The following is an 18,191-nucleotide window of genomic DNA, read 5'->3' as shown; positions in this document are numbered from 1 at the left end:
GTAATATACATAGCCGCCATGGTCTTATAGTCTCCTGTTCAAGGCCATATGACCACCGGTCGTCGTTCATATATATATTATCTTCAGTCTACTGACTGTTATTTAACGACCCTTTTATTTAGATTGTAATAAAATATTAAATATCAAATTTTCTCATTCAGGCCTGTGAATACGCAAAATATATTACAGGTGGCAGTTAACGTTACTTAACCACTTAGCAATGTAATTCTATTATTGATAGCAGCAGCATACAATATACTGTAACGATGTATTTGATAGAATTTTGATATAAACAAAGCTATATTTTTTATTTATAAGAAAATTCTGTAACTTATGTAGACTCTTTTTTCCTTTTAAGGTTTTGTAATGTGATTGGGCATAAAAACAATCTTGCAATCGTGCAATGTTATATTGTTTCAGTCATCCTGCAACAATTAAAGTGTAAATAACACTATACATATTATTAGGTACAGAACATAGCATTCCGGACTTAAAAGAGGTAATAATACTAGGGATCGTGAGGCTATCCCTACCAAATTTCAGTATTATTGGTAGTTCTAGCTCAATTTCAGACTTCATCGATGTGATCTACACCACATCGATGAAGTCTGTCTAGTTTGTCCATCTGAATGAATCCTATTATGATTGGTGTTATCTGACTATACACTCCTCTTCCAGTCTTCGAAGGCGAAGTCTTTGTAGCGTTTCGTAAAGTCAAGACGTTTCGGTTTATGTGATTTGAAAAGTTTAGACATTTTAATCTTAACTGTGGCTTTTAAGTTGTTGCGTTTCAGGCGTCTGTGTGTAGTTGTAGTACTCATGTCTGCTCTTATGTCATGTTTCAATTTTTTCTACATCTGTAATGACAAGTCACAATGTCCATTATTATCAACTGTTCACAGTACCTTTCTATTTGGTACTCAATACCTTCTTTCTTCGAAGTCTTAAATTTTACTGATATGGTAGGTCACTATTTTTGAAACTTCAACACCAACTTCTGAAGCTGATTTCTCAATTGGCAGGCGCCAAATCCGACAGAGGGCGCTCAAGATGGCTGCTGAAACAGGTAAGGAACAGACCATGTGTTTGTTCAGTGCCTGAGCCGATCCAGTTTCTGTCGGTGACGACTACTGCGATGATCAAATGGAGAACAAATTATTGAATTTTGTCAAATTCTATACTATATCAGCAACAGGAAACGTTGTCTTGTAGAAGGCAAAACTGTTTTGGATGCTGGACACATCGTATTTTGTGGATTAAACTGTAACAACAACACCGAAGTTCATGTTGTTGCTTTAGTGTTACAATCTCAGATATTGTCATTTTAATACATCTCAATTACAGGGAGAATGCATGTGCAAAGCGAGGCTGTTTGGTTTTTGTAAACATGTGATAGCTAGTTTAATACACGTTAACAGGTGAGAAGTGTTTAAATATTTTAAACAGTATACACCATGTTCCAATATAAAAACATAGTTTTATTTATCATAATAGTTAAAATTAGTGCCAATCTGAAGGCTGCCCTGCTGAGTCATTCTGCACATCATTGGCCAGTGAAAAGTTTATAGCACACATTACGTTTTTTTCTTGATTTCTTTTGTGTCTGTACGTCTCATATATCTGTAGTCTTTTGAAAATGCAAGTTTATGGTACACAAGTAGGGTTGTTATGTTGTCATTAATCAAAATTTAACATTTATTAAATATCTAATGTAATAATAAGTAAATAATGATATATGTTGTGGCCTGGCTAACAAACTGTAGGCCTACATGAGGCCATGGTGGCATTTTCTTCACGTTTGAGATAAGATGCCACATTGTATTTGATATAATTGTGATTGGATTAAATATTCCGTTAAAAAAATGGCTTCATTAAGTTTTTGGACCCGTCGGATATTACTGTAGAAAGTGCTTGTACATGTCCTGTTTAGATATTTTTTGAAGTGAACTGAAAATATAATAAATGTTGTATGAGAAAGTTTAATAAAACGCGGTAGGATAAGCTTGTAATAATACCAAGAAGTTGGCGGATTTGGCATTAATTAATGAAGAAAGTATAACAGTTCAAAAAATTTCTTAGTTTAACTACTTTATAATTCATATAACTGGCAGTTTTTATGTACTTGTGTTAATATAATATCGGCATCGTAGCCATATGTCATAAAAGATTTTACTTACATAACATATGAAAGTGTAGTTTGTGAAAGTCTTTGCTTTTTTGATGAGGCAGTGTTAAACGATACGCGATCAGTTATTCTGTAAAATTCTCGAAGTTAAATGACTGGAGTTTCCATTATCTTACGACATATTCTTTAACAATGTCATTGTCCCTGATTTGCCTAATATTTGTGTTCATACAATATTATTTTCATTTAAATTAACAGATTTTATTGACTTCTTTAATTTAATAAAATGTTCTTATTTTGGCATTTCGAATTCGAATATCTATTGTTGTAACATCGGATGTATTTAATAATTTATGGAAATTTTTTCCTAAATTTTATCGTTTCAGTCTGAAATGATGAGTGAGCTAGATCTATTTTACCTTAGCTTATCATCTGTAATCAATACGATGGCTATTTCGCCCCGTGTTTACGAAGAACTAGAAAATCTATGATTGGGTGACGTTGGATCATCGGTTCTGTAGTGATCTGTAGCGAGAGTCACCTTTAACACTTGAAAAAAGTTCTTTTTAAACTCTTTTTACCCTCTTCTTACAAAAGAAAAATTCTGACTCCATCGGATTTTTATGATTTTTTTACCCTGTGGGCACTAAGAGGTCTTTTTTAGCAACTTCATTATGGATTCGGCCAGGCCCACAATGGGGCCGCTGGGTGGTGAGGGACGGAACTGACATATCTGGGCTGACCACCCCCCGAAAAATTCCTGGAAATTTTTCGACGGGGGGATCAATGGCAGAGCGGTAGGCTGCCACCTTGATTGCTCAGCCATCCGGCTGTCAAACTTGAAAAAGTTAGAACATAATAAAAGAATTGTTAGACTAGTATACAAATACATTTATGTTTGGTAAACTTTTACTATAAGAAAAGTATATAACAGGGGTGGCCAACCTGCGGCTCGCGAGCCACATGCGGCTCTTCGAAGAATTATTTGTGGGTCTCGATAAATGTACCCGAGTTCCCTTTTCATTTTTGTGTTATTATATTTAAATTATTATCGTTCTGTATGTGTTTCAAAATGTCTTTTAAATTACTAACAACAAATATGAAAAACTAAGTGCAACGTTGTAACAAATTTCATTTCCGTCCAAGTTAAAAATGATATGACTCATCGAAAACTGTGAGAACGAACATAAACAGTGGTGTTATCGACCGACTCCAGACCGACTTTGAATTTGTAAACTGTCATTGCAACGGACAGTTTGACATTGTGCTCTGGAGGAAACAATTTGTATCACTCTTGCTACGGATATAATTTGTAATCTGGAATTTTTGCATACCTTTTTAATACGTATTTAATTGCGGCTCGCGAAAAATTTCAATTTTGAAAAATGGCTCGGACTATCAAGGAGCTTGGCCACCCTGGGTATATAATTTATTATAAGCTAAGATACAAACGTTTTTGTATAATGCTGTAATTTAGATTTTGACTATTTGATGGGATTCTTTGTACTAAAACTAATTTAAAGCCGAATAGTACAACATTTAAAAATTTTCTTAATGAAAATAACAGTTCTTTTGGCGTTATTTTCAGATTATTATTCTGAGCAAAGAATTCTGATGATGTTCTTTGGTTGTTAATTTTTGTCATGACTTATTTTGATAAATTCTGTCGGCTGTTAAATTAACACAACATACACTGATTATTTCCTCTTGTGAGTAGAACGATAAAAATCCAGCAACAAGTTACGTATATCTCCCAGATGATATGAGATTTTGTTGAAAAAATTACTTTTCTATTATTAATCATTATAAATAAAATTGTGTGTCGAAACATCTGTTACGATTTTTGATATAAAAATAGCATTCATGTTATTTATATTTATTACTTAAAATACAAAAAAGGTTAATTTTGAGAATAGTGATGAATTTTATAAATAATTGTAAATGATAATAATGAGTAAACTCTTCATTAATTAAGTTCAGGGTGCTAACGAGATACATTGCTGTTGACAGGAGTGTTACTGGTGATGTTAGTAAATATCAAAATTTTCATTTCAGACGTTCTTTTTTTAAATTTCTAAACATTTATTTTTATTTCACAAAAAGTAATATCACGTAACTTTAAATTAAAATTTTTACGTAGTCCGTTTATTAAGAATTTCCCGTTTGAATTTTTAGTTTACCAGTTTACTTTGTTGGACCGGATGCATCGTCTTAATGACATTATCTATTTTTGGAGTGCGTAGTTACAAGAAAAATATTTTGGCCAACGAAGATATAATCATCGCCTTTCAGTGCATTGCTCCATTTGCTTAGACCGTAGGATTTGCTTGGTTGACAGTGGCTTGTGTCACAGGTCACGGAGGTAAGGAAGTTCTCATTATCTAGTATTTACGGCGCTTTTTCTATTTTATTTTTGTGTAATCTACTGTAACCCGCATTTATAATATTATTAATTGCGTTTGTAAACTTAGTTTAAAGCTTTAGCTGAAGTACATTAATATACAATTTTCTAAATCATACATAGTCTATGTACTATATTCTGGAAAATAAATATGGTAACTGAATTAATTAGAGTTATTTAGATAAGTATTACCTTCATACCGTAAAGTATATTTATATTGTAGCCAATCTTTACTATATAATACTGTAATCCGATACAGTTTTATCGGATATTTGTAGTTAATTAAATTAATAGCCTGAAAGTCCTACTTAGTACAGTTTAATTTTTAAACCTGTTCTGACTAAAATAATTCGACTGTATTTGTTTAAAAGTGTTTATTTATTTGCTCCTTGAAAAAGATTAAATACTCACTTTACCGTAAACTGTATTTTGTGTAATTTACATTTTAGTAAACTTCAATCGTCACGTTATAAAAATTTTAACTTTTCTGTATTTATTTTCAGGAACCCTCAATCGTTTGTTATCCCTACGTATTTTTGTGGTGTTAAACAGTCTGTATGTTTGGATATATCTGCTTCACAGTCTTATCATCTTTTACGTTGTTTGCAGTATGAGAAAAGCTACCGGTGTTTTAAAGTTTAATATGGTAAAGTTCAAAATTTTCATGTTACGGAATAGACTTGCTAATCTGACCTTTAATAATTCGCTAAGGTGACCTGTGCACTTACATTCCAGTGATAATTTTAGTTTTTCCTAAGTGTAGAACATATAGGCATAAAAGTTCGTATAAGGGAAAAACACAGGCAAAAAATAGATACTTAAAAGTTAAAAAATAGACAAATTAGTAGAAACTACTACTGAAAGCACCTATTGTTTGTTTTATCCACATCGTCTCATTAACCTTATTTTTTGCTTCGATGTGATTTGCATAGTAGAATACAGCTTCCAGCCATGTACTTAAATGGTTGAAAACTGATTTTGATGGATGAGAAAGATTTGAAGAGTTTCTCTAAACGTTCCATCTTAAGAGGTATTTCACAAACACTTTTCTCTCATCAATGCTATCTCTGTATTGATTGCAGGAGAGCAAACTTTCATATTTTCGGTTAATCGATAGAGGGACCTTAAGGAACACAGGTGATGTGGAGCATTTCTGAATGAATGTCATTTAAAATGTCTCCAGTCTTCGGAATGTAATGTATTACTCTTCGTAATGAAAAAAATCCAGGAACGAGTGCATAACTTTTCTGGCTGTTATGAGATTTTATTTAGAAAATAACTTTTATAATTTTAATTACAGAATAACTGAATAAAATTGTGTGGCATCATCTGTTGCATGATTTTGTTATAAAAACCTTTCTATATTTTTAATTACTATAAAATGGCAACAAGCTTAATTTTCAGTGTAGGAATGAAAATTATATTTAACTTAACGACCACCTATTTTTAATTATAATGTAATTAAGCATAAAAATACTTAAAACTGAAAAAATGAAAGAAATGCTTTAATTTTGAAGAAAAAGCTTCAAATTTTATTTTCCTTTGTCTCCCCTTTCTGTGAAATTTAACACCTATGAGTCATTGTTTACACAGCTGGATGACCTTGAACACAGCTGGAGTTGGATTTCCCGGAACATTCTCATAGAAGTCTCGGGAGGACAAGGATTTAAAGTAGGGTGAATACTACCTGGTTGTATATTTTTAAATATGTTTTAAAAATTAAAATTTTTATTGCGATTTCCGATCCCCTGACTTAATTAACTTTATATATAATAAAATCTGTTAATTAAAAAAATTAAAAAACTATCGGAATTCGTTTTTGATATCAAAAACTGGCTTTAAATAACTTTACCGAAGGAAAATTCATGCGCTACAACTTTAGAACGATTAATTAAATTTGATGAAAAAGTCCCATTAAAAAACAATTAAAAAGCAATAAAGCGTGATTCGTGCGTCATTAAAGGTTGATTAAAATCGCTATAAAATTTTTTCGCGCGGGTAAATATTTTTGAAAAAATTTGGAGACCTAAAAAACATCCAAAAGTTGCAAAAAAAATTTAAAAAATGGCCTTAAGGACCGAGTTTTGCGTAACGCTATGTAAACTTGACGAGTGAACTCATCAATGGACGTTAAGGCGATTTATTATAAATTAAAAAAGTATTTATGTTAATAAAGAGTAAAATTGTCATTACGTCTGACCCAACTGGAGATACACATCACCTCCTTTATGTCCACATACCCTCGACCTTTAATCACCAAACTTTAATAGCATTAGGTATGACCCATCATACTAAATTTTGTTAATTAATCTTTACCCCATTTTGAGATGTTAAACGAAATACAGTATACCAACATACACATACACATTACATTAATTTTGTACTCATAAATTCTAAATTTATAAATTTATTCTCATAAATTTAAAATTTGTTTAAAAAAATATTGTCTAAATGCTTGTAATTGTTCTGTTTCTCTAACAGCAAATAAATTATTATTTGCATCGGCAATTAAAGGAATAAAAATAGTTTACGTTAATAATTAACATTAATTAAGAGAAAAAAACGACTTTTAGATAAAGTCATAAAGTAGGGGAACTTTTAGCACTTTTTAATAAAATAAGCTAACGAGTAAAATAGGCGATTATAGGCACTACACTGTATGTGTTTTCCTGAATAATTTGCATGGAATAAACACTGCGTAAACATTAAAATTCTTGCATTTTGAGTTCTATTTTCATTGTTAAAGTTTAATTTGTTTCAAGACATTATACCACTCCTGTTTTTATAATACTGTGTTTTCAAAAAATGAATGGCTTTATTAAATAAATATACTGTGCAATGATTTACAGCGCCGCAACAGTCATTATATTAACACCAAAAGAAAAAACCTACACAACAATACGCATATAGAAATAAAATTAATATTTTTGATTTTCTTTATATTACATCCAGCATGATTCTGTTAGGGTTCATGGCTGTCTATCTTCTAAAAGTTGGAAAAAAGTGTTGCAGATTTTGATGAAACATGGGTGTCAATGGAATAAAGTTTGGTTTGGTTTGCAAATGTTAAGAAGGCCGAACCAGTAGCCTTTGAAAAGACGAACGAAGGGGAAGGTATAGGATTTTGGTTAAAGATGGGACAAGAAAGATAGGAAAGTGTGAAATAATGTTTTATGGCCAGCCAACATCGAGCCCCATATATTGAGATCATAGAGTAAAGTATACATAGAATGGGTGAAGGCCCAGTTAATACCGAGTGTGCGCTTTGTTCTTGGAGTAGATACATTAAGAAATAAAAAATAATAATGATGATGATAATAATAATAAAAAATACATAGGATGTTCTCCGATCTTGGTGTATATACGTTAAAATAAATAATAATAAATAAGAATATAACGTTAAGAAAAACGAAAAATTTACACGTCTGGTACAAACTTTATTCTGACAATTGAATGTGGCAGAAAACAATGAGAAGAGATCGCGACAACAGAACAGCAAACACAGTGATTTCACTGCCCTGGAAGTCTCTGTAGACCTAAAAGCTGACTTGCTACAGGTAATTGGAGGTGGATTCCCTTAGACGGGGTCTCCTTTTACAGAACCAGGGGTCAAAACCCTGTTGACGCGAGAAAGAATAAATTATACAAACACATTTCACGAAAAGGGCACGTGTAGATTAGTTGTGGGCCCCCATAAGAGTACATGGTCGTTGGCTTGAAGCTGGACTAGAGGAAAAGACTGGGACCGTGATCCCTGTTCCATTTATGAAGTCTTTAAAAGCTGAGAAAGTTTCAGCGTTGCATAAAAAGTCCTTACACTTACAGGGCTAACGGTGTCACTGTGTGTACATCCTCTGCACTAGGAGTTTACGGTGATTGTCATGTTTTAGGCAGTTAAACAATACATGGTACAGTGTTTCTTCTACTCCACAGTCACAAATGCCATTTCCCTTGTTCAAGAACCTTTTCAGATATTGTTTAAAATTACCGTGACCAGTAATAAATTGGGTAGTACGAAAGTCTGGTGTAAAGTGTTCCATGTTGTTCCTTACTTTTATGTCAGTAAAAAAGTCAAAGATGTTCCTGACAGTTGTATCCATATTCCACTTCTCCTGCCACCTGTTGGCAGTGCAGTCGAGCAGTTGGCTTTTAACCCAGCTATGGGGTACAAGCTTGAAGGAAGAATTGGTTAGGTTTTCGCTAGCTTTTTTCGCAAGAAAGTCAGCTTTATCATTGCCGGCTTCCCATGAATGCCCTTTTATCAATTGTAGGTTGATTTTGATTTGTTTGTTTTTTAAGTTGGTAAGCATGTGAATGATATCCTTGATTATTTTTAGATTAGTATTCAGAGATTTTATTTGGGTTAAAGCCACTTTGCTATCGCTGAATATAGTAATTTGCTGCTGTGTTTTACCCTTTATATTATTGTGGTCATGTCGCAGGGCTTTAGGAACGGCTAAGCTTTCAGCCTGATTTATTGTACGAAATGAGTCCAATTTGAAGTAGGCCTGGTAGACTACCCTGTTACGGTTGTCTAAGATCAGCATGGCTCCCACTCCCTGTATAAATGGTTGTGGCGATGGTTTGATAAATAGCTCTAATTTTATTGTATTTTATTCACGAACATTGACGATGTACTGCGTAATCGTTGAATCATCTGATATGCTATATACAAAAGACCTAAAATTGAACTGAAAGAACAGAGTAGGAATTTAGTGCCTGTGTATGTCTTAGCTTTAGTCATGTCTTTCATTCTGTTTTCCTGTTTACTTGTTTCGTTTCTGAGAACAGTAAGCTAACGCGCCGTCTTATTTACTCTTCTGCCTCCGAAAAGCTTGGTATCGTGTAGGACGTGACACGAGAGTGCCGGTATTAAAACGCGAATTGAAGCACGTAGAAAGTGCCGTCCTTTTCCGCAAGTGATGCCGGATTGGCTAGAGCCAAATGTATATTCTTAAATTAAAACTACCAATTCGAATTCATCTTTAAAATTTAAGTACGTGAATTATAGGAGCTGAGTGATACATAAATGTAATAAACAAAAATATAAACTATATACACTCCTAAAAAGTGTAAATGCAAAATCACGAAGGAATGTGCGTAGCCACGAATTTGCAAACCGGTAGATTCACCTGAACCGGTCCCGCAATGTGCATATGGGTACGCGCTTTCCTTCGTGGTGTGGCAATTTCACTTTTAAAAAGTTATTCATAACTGATTACATTTATTTTTTTACAGTGGATGATATATTCTTTTGTTATGTTTTTGTCACTGATTGCTGCTCTGTTCTTTTTTGTATTCTTCGAATCCCCATTGAGTAGTCTTCTGTCCAACGTGCTAAGAAATAGAACATCGCAAAAAACAGTAACTCCAAATCAAAACATCACGGAAATGAAGACAGGCAAGAATTCAAAAATTTTTGTTGTGTGATAAACATTACAAATTATATTAACATTACATGTGTTGATAATATAAGACTCTGTTAATTAAATAACTTTAAACATATTTAGTATATGATTTATTATGATAATGTCATATGTCTCGCGAGCGGCATAAGTTTATTAAGACGTTTATTGCGGTTATAATATACTTATATGATTTCTTCTTGTAAACTTGGTACATACCACTCGCACATATGTAATCTTTTTATAATTTGTCTGACTGTTATGTTTTATAATATACACAGAGATTGTAACTATAACTCGAAGTTAACCTCCAACAGGGCAAATGCAACCTTATGGTACTAAGTTAAAAGGAGTTGAATAATTGTTAATCTTGTTAGTATATAAGAAACGAATAAAAAAATAGTGATATTTGCTATGAAACTTTGATAACTACAATATTTTATCTATGTATTAATATCATAATTACGTGATGCGGCTATCCTGTATTTCTGACAAGCAGTGTATGTCTCCTACCGTTTAACGTTTAGAAATTGCATATACTCCGTAAAACGACCAAAATGTATGTGCATATAGCTTTTATGTTAGGCTTTCCTCGAGATTTATAGTAGTTCTTGTTAATGTTAGACTTTTCTCCATACAAGAAAAGACACCTTCAGTTATAATCTAACAACCTTTACTTATAAATTATTAAACAAACAAATACGGGAGACTTAGTTATGCATAACATACTCCACTTTAGCTTAACAGTTCTAAAATAGCTAAAGTGACCAGACGTAATGATTCTACAGATTGTGTTCTGATTTCGAATACGTACTAAATTTGAAAGTTTCGCTGATTAAATAAGAAAAAAAAATGCCAATTGGTTCCCGTAGCAAACATTACATCCTCTCAACCTATAATTGACTGCCACTGAAAAAACGTTTTAGTCTCGAACCTTGTATTTTCTCAATAACTATCCTCAGTCTTATTTCCGAAATAATGTTATTCAGACAATATTATTGTTGCGTATGTCACATGAGTAACAAATTTATAATTAATGCAAACGATATTGTTTGTTTAAGCTATATTATTGGTTCTCAAACTTTTTTGATTCTCGACGCCTTTGCTAAATCCAGATTTTTTTGAAGGCGCCTTATGTCAAATTATGACAAATACGATTTGAGAAATAGAGAAATAGCCAATATTTTTTAATTAAAGAGTTAGGACGTTAAGTAAAATATAAAGAAAACACGTACAGTCGACCCCCTATAACGTGCGTTCCTATAACGACAATTCCTATAACGTAGCGAAAAAATTGTAGCAACATTCGTATAAAGTATCTCCTATAACGTCGTTTCGCGACAAGATTGATAGAATCTGGACCAATAGTTGATGAGCAGCCGAACTACTTTCCTCCAACCCTGCGCCACGCTACAGAGCGGCTAAATTGAGCTTGCTATTGTCTGTACAGTATTATATATAAATTATATATATATTAGGTACTGTATATATAATTATATATTAACTTATTGTAACTTTATTATAATTAAATACATAATTTCCGCCGTCTAGCGTTGCGCCACGCTACGGAGATTTTAGGCAATAAGTTGAGTTTATTATCGTCTGTACAGTATGTAAATTAGGTACCGTNACGGCATAACACTACAAAATTTTTACCGTAGAAGTTAGAAGTAGGTCCGAATCTGCCAACGAACTTTCGTAGAGTAAAACTCTTCAGTATTTACTTTATTGCCTCTAAAACCAGAAGGCGGCTATTGTGCAAAAGTACGTTAATATGCTTGTCGAATCGATATCAAAACTCTAATAATTAATTTTTAATATACAATGTAAGGAAACGGAGTAAATACGAAGCAATGAATGGATGCGGATGTTACGGAACTTTGAAAACTCGATTGTTCTGAATTATGACGTAACATCTTTGTCTACTCACGTGTTTTAAGTTATGTTAAGTTACGAATAAAAGACATTTTTGTAAACACGAAATTAAACATAAAATTAAAACATAACGGTTAATTTGTATTAAATAATTTTTTAATTTTACAATTCTTAGATTCATTCGTGGACAGTTTTCGTTTGGAATCCCTACGAAACGCAATGGACATCTACGGCATCAGCAAACGATACCGGATCGAAAAACTTTTTGTAGAATGTCAATCTTTCATAATTTACGACTTGAACTTGTCAAATGTTTGCCGAATACACGATTTCGCTTGCGAACAAATGGACAGATGGCTGCAGTATCACTGCTGGGAATTTTTCGATGAAGAATGGAAAGAGATATTTCTCGCGGACGACTTTTTACAATGCAAAAGGACGACGATCGACCGATTACTCTCTCGTCCCGTTTACGAATCATTAACGGAAGTGTCTTTGTTCCTCGCAGTTTACAACTGGGTGAAAGTTCGTCTGCAACGACGAGCGGAAGTAAGTGGAGAATTGCCTCCGAACGACGCTACCCAAATGGAAAGATGTAGAATAAACATGGAGCCGTTCATTCCCAAAATTCGGTTTCTGGCCATGAGTGAGAAAGAGCTGAGAAATGTGGTATTCCCTTTGAACTGTTTAAGCGAAGTAGAAAAACAAAGCATAACAAAGTCCGAGCAAAGATGATCCAAAAATTTATCTTCTCTGAATAATGTCCTGTTGGACATTATTCAGAGAAGATAAATTTTTGGATCATCTTTGCTCGGACAGAAGAAAGAGGAACGAAAGTAGTTTCAAGGAATGGTTTATTTACGAAAAACAGGCGCCGTATACACCCAACGATAGCGATCTTAACAGCATATTTAGCACAAAGATAAGAGTGATGGAACACTGCTTCGTACAGACTCTGAAACTACCTTTACACCATTCTCATAGAACAAGTATTCCGTTCAATGTAGAAGGATACGTCAATTTTGCCTCCAACCGATTACAATCACAAAAGGAGTTTTGTAAACCCGATGGAACCGTAGATTTGGACTTTCCCATTTTTGTGGAAAAGAATTCGTCCCTGAGATTGTCTGTTTTCTTCGACGTTGAGGAGATTCGTAAAGTTTACGAAATATCGTTAAATATCCGTCCCGCCAATCACAGATTCTTCAGTCGCTTTGATCCCGATGCTCGAACTTTTGAAGAATCTTTGGGATTACAAGAGAACCAATTCTACAACGTGTACTTCGACGTCGTCTTGTATTTTTGAAGTTTCGCTTTCATTTTCAAGTTTTATGAATATTTTCTAAATTTATTGAATAGATTTAAAAAATTCCTTATTTCTTCGATGTTTCTTTAATATTGCCCGACGAAAGTGGATTTATTTGTAGATGTGAAATAAATTATAAAGTTATCGCAAGCCAGAGACGGTGTAACTTTTTTTCAACTCGTTGACGTTTAGATAAAGTGGTCGGAAAAAAGTGACGATTAGTGGTGAGTCTTGTGTGCGTCACGTCATAGTTGTGTTGAGTTCCTTACTCTTTTTTAACTTATTCGATTGTATCGTAACATGTTATAGGTGAGGAAGTGTCCATGTCATTCTGGCAGTTAATGCAATTGACTATTGCAAGAGATGGCTTCACAATTACTAACAAGGGATTTTTGTGAAGAAATCGTTCTTCAATCTTGTATATTATTGTTTTACGTGTTTTATTTCATTCGACGTGCAAAATTTGATTATTTTTGCACTTGCATCGACTTGTTTTTTACGCTAGTGAAAAGTGAATTGGGTTGTACCGCAATGACATTGGAATTTTTCTTCTCATTCTCTATGCTAGAGACAGCAAGAAAAATATTATTTTATGTATTTTTATTTGAGAAGTCATCTGCAATGTCTTCACTCTATAAACGATCGCAGTTTACTTGAGAAGGTTTATAATCTCTGTTATATTGGTGTTTATTTTCCACGCGATCTCACATAACATTTCTCACTAACCTATTTACAGTTAGTTTAATAAAAGTTTCTTTCCTTATTGTTTTCCTTCAGGCCAGTTACAGATAAATAAAATACTTAATTTACTTTTGTATTTATGTTAGCATTCCTTAGTTATTATACGCACCGTCTTAAATTTAACGTAGGCCTATAGTTATGGATACAAATCATCTCTTGGCCATAGTGAGGAGTTATTGCTAAAACAATTGAAATAGTTTTATTTGGGTATAGAACACGATAATCGAAACCTGGCAAGTAGAGGTTCCAACAACATTGCATAATAATTTTGTAAATTCTTTTAAAAGTTCGAAGTTGATTTTCTAATTGCTTAAAAACTAAATTAAGTTATCCAGAATTTAATTTATTTTCGGGTATTACTTGATAAGACCGTATACAAATACTTTGATGCTGGAAAAATCATCAAATGGAAAATCTTCATTTTAACCCTGCAAATAAAATGAACAACATTTTTTATTCGTGGAATTAATTTTTCGAAGCGTGAGGAAGATTGTTAAAAGACAAAAGGACGTAAAAGAGTGAAAGCATTTATTTTTAGTATCGAAAAAAGTATCACAGTGATAGTGATTATCCTTTATAATTTCTGCAAAGCTAGTTTGATGCTTTTACTTTTGTTTGTTTCGGTTTGAAACACGCAATTTAAATCCTCGTAATTTGTGTAAAACGTTTTCGTTTTATATTTATTTTATAAAAATATTTGTAAAAAATTATAAATGCAGAAGTAGGGAAATACGTTAGAAATTTCATTTCTGAATGAATTATATCAGTTAAATTTACGAAATTCTTTAATGAAACTTTTGTTTTTAGCATTATTTTTCTGAAGGCATTCAACAGTTCTTGCAATTTATTTCACATCGAAATATTTAAAGTTATAATTTTAACTATTTTTAACGGAGTGTAAGAAGAGTTTCTCATAAGTCAAAAAGTGTTTTGTATGGGATCGAAGTTCAAAATTACTACGTAACAATTAAATATGGTTTATTTGAAAATATGCGCAACTTGGCAAGGCCAACATGGTGACCTAGCGGAAATTTTGAAATTCTATGAGCCGAGATAATCGAGGTGAAAAATCTCCATATAAAGTCTATGGGCCAATTAGCGATTGTCAGTTTAAAGCAACAGCACGACCATTAACACGAGATTTAACGGGCAAATACAAAGTGTTCCGAAATAATAGAGACACTATGAAATGATTACATTAATAAAAAAATAATATGCGCAATGTGGAACCGATTTCCATACAGACACAGTTTGTTAATGTCGCTACTGAATCAATATAGAGCTTAATGATTAACATGTAATTAGTCACCTCCTTAACCTAATTGGTGTAACATGCTCCTGACTTTGAAGTGTTTTGCATTTGTCTAAGTCAAACTCCATTTGTATGTCCTTGGTGTATGAGTGTGTGATTTAAGGTGTGTTTTAAATTTATACGGACACGAAAAAATTAAAGTGAAACTTAAATTTGCTGCATTAAGTGACAAATGTTTTATTAAAAATAACATGGATTTACATGTTTCCACACTGCAAAATAAGAATTTTAATCAAACATTAACATTTTGTCACTGAAAATAATATTTTCGAAAATTTTGTACAAAGATACTGTTACATATTTATCTGGATAGGTTTCAAATTCCAGTTTTCTTAGAGCCGCCGCAAACTACAGAATGCAGGAGCTAGCGTACGCTCGCTCGCGCTCCTAAGCCCCGCCTTTTTTCCCATGATGCTATGAGCCATTTTGCTAGGTAAGCTACGCGAGCACGAAGCAGCCGCAAACTACACAACGTTTGCTCGCGTAACGTATTTCACATGACGTGGATTCCACAGATGTAGATTGGCTATAGAACAAGATTTTATTATAACCTATACTTGTAATCAGTCAGTTTTCGTTCCGAACTTAGAAACGGCATGGAAAAAAACATGTTTACTAGTTAAGCCTGACTAGCCGAAAACAATTTATACTGTATATTACTATTTACATACAACGGTTATAGTATTTTCTTTTCAATAATGAATGTATTAATCATGTAATTTACGTACATAGATAAAATTCTATTATTTCTTTTTCGATATGTGACATGTTTATGTAGTCATCCGTCTTCCCCACTGTCTCTTGCTAGCGTAAATGCTCTAGTTGTTGAATTCTGTGAACAGCGAGCGTACTCTCGTATCGCTGCGCTAGCGAAAGAAAAACAGCGCGGGCAAGAAGACAGGGGCGAGGCCTTTCACGTCATCGGATGTGCTAGCGCACGTTTGCTAGCGTTTTGCTATCGCAAAGCGCTAGTTTGCGGCGACTCTTACAATTAAATTCCAATGTAACCACCATTTAACTTAATTACATTAAATACTCGATTAGGCATTGTTTCAATTAAATTCTGAAGAAATTCAATTTTAAGTTCATCCCCAGTATTTGAAATTACTGCCTTCGAATCATGAATTGTGGGAAAACTGCTTTCCATTGGCATAAACTGTACGAACCATCATCCCCCAAAGATTTTCCACGGGATTCAGGTCAAGGATTCTAGCAGGCCATGTCATCAGATTAATATTTTTACGTTTAAACCACATTTGGTCCAGTTTCCAATAAATGATCTTCAAGCATGCCTCGATACTTCTTTCAATTCATTCTATGAGTTATAAATGCTAAATCTGTGGTTCCATTGAATCAAAATGCACCCCACACTATTATTGATCCCCCACCCATTTGATATTTTGAAATATATGTTTTTCGGTTCTTAAATCTTGCCAATAATACTTTCAACCGTCTGGACCATCTAAGTTGAATTGTTTTTCATCACTGAACAAAACTTCAATCCATTCTTTGGACTATGCCTTCTGTTTTTGTGCCCAATCAAGTCTGTCACTTTTGTGCTTTAATGAAAGTGGCGGCATTATTGCTTTTTTTGTGAATTTTAACGTTGGAGATTTATTTAAAACTCTCCACACTGTTGTGCTGCTGCAAGGTAAGTCTAATTCTTGTTTTATTTTTCTTAGTGATGTTTGTTTTGTGGAGCAAACGTAGATGATTTATCTTCAATCTCGAGGTATAAGCTTAAGTTTTGGATCTGTCTTGAATTTTGGTACATCCTAGCTACGTCTTTTTGATAAATAATCACCAACAGTTGATTTTGGGTGATTTATATATGCTGAAATTTATCTTATTGACTTGCCTTGTGATTTATAGGCATCAATCTGCTCTTTTTCATAATCAGGTAAATTCTTCGTTCTACCCATTTTAGATCGTTGAACAACATAAAGAGTTTGTATTACAATTATTTATGTAAGCTGATTTGCATATTTCAATGCTTAAAACTAAACAATATTCTATTTAAGTAATGAAATGAGTGCCTGTCCGGATAAATATGTAACAGTTTTTTTGTACAAAATTTTCAAAAATATTATTTTCAGTGACAAAATATTAATGTTTGACTAAAATTCTTATTTTGCAGTGTGGAAACAAGTAAATCCACGTTATTTTTAATAAAAGATTTGTCACTTAATGCAGCAAATTTAAGTTTCGCTTTAATTTTTTCGTGTCCGTATAAATTTGAAACACGCCTTATAGGAGCTGCTAAAGTTGTTTCTGTGTGGATGCATAAGTTTTATGTCGTCCATGTACATGAGATGTGACAGAGTAAACTGTGTTGTTTTTTCATGTCTGATATTGTAGCCATATTGTGTGTTGTATAACATGTTGGATAATGGGTATACACTATCTCTTTCTCTCTTGTAGATTATTTGTACAGACAATAAAATCTTAGAATTAAGTAAGCAGATTTCGGGAATTTTACTTTAAATGGCGAGAGTTAAACTGTTAGCCTAATACCTGGTGCGTAAATTGAAAATTAACTTTCGCAATTTATCTGCAGTAAAATATTTCAGCATTGCCTCATTTTTCATCTTCTATTGGAAGACTTAAATTGCAAAATCTTCGTTTTCAAGGTAGAGACGAGTTTTATAAAAGAATAAATTGCAAATACTAATAGCGAGTGAAATTCATACGAAGTCCGACCCCACTCGAGTTTCATTCTTCCCCCACCTCGTAGATCTTTAGCCACCAAAATTGAACGGCATCGATTCTCCTAATGAACAAACTTCTCTGCAAAATTTCAGAAATTTTCGACCAAAAAAAAACCAAGACTTATAAAATTCAAATTAGGTGAACAAAAACGCTTCCGCCCAACACAAACTAATATACTTACATATAGAAAAACCTTGACGAAGTTATTTTCTGACTTATTTCCATACTTTTTCACTGATGTATATACACGCTGGGGAAGTAAACAAATATATTTTAGTAAAAATAAAGAAATAAATATTATAAAGAAGTACAGAAAC

At 33.1% G+C, this 18,191-nt stretch overlaps 1 protein-coding gene across 1 annotated transcript; it reads left to right on the top strand.

Annotated features, from left to right (window-relative positions):
• The first annotated feature begins 1,050 nt into the window (after positions 1 to 1,050).
• LOC111615125 lies at positions 1,051 to 12,541 on the top strand. Its single transcript, XM_023356524.1, has 2 exons — positions 1,051 to 1,066; positions 11,982 to 12,541. Exons 1-2 carry the CDS (start codon positions 1,051 to 1,053, stop codon positions 12,539 to 12,541), a joined length of 576 nt encoding a protein of 191 aa, XP_023212292.1.
• The last annotated feature ends 5,650 nt before the right edge of the window (positions 12,542 to 18,191 follow it).

The sequence above is a fragment of the Centruroides sculpturatus genome, unplaced genomic scaffold, assembly GCF_000671375.1.
Source record: "Centruroides sculpturatus isolate CEXI.00-Female unplaced genomic scaffold, Cexi_2.0 scaffold2229, whole genome shotgun sequence".
Classification (NCBI taxonomy): Eukaryota; Metazoa; Arthropoda; class Arachnida; order Scorpiones; family Buthidae; genus Centruroides; species Centruroides sculpturatus.
The sequence above is the reverse complement of the archived record's forward strand: the minus strand, read 5'-3'. Positions and strand labels throughout refer to the sequence as shown.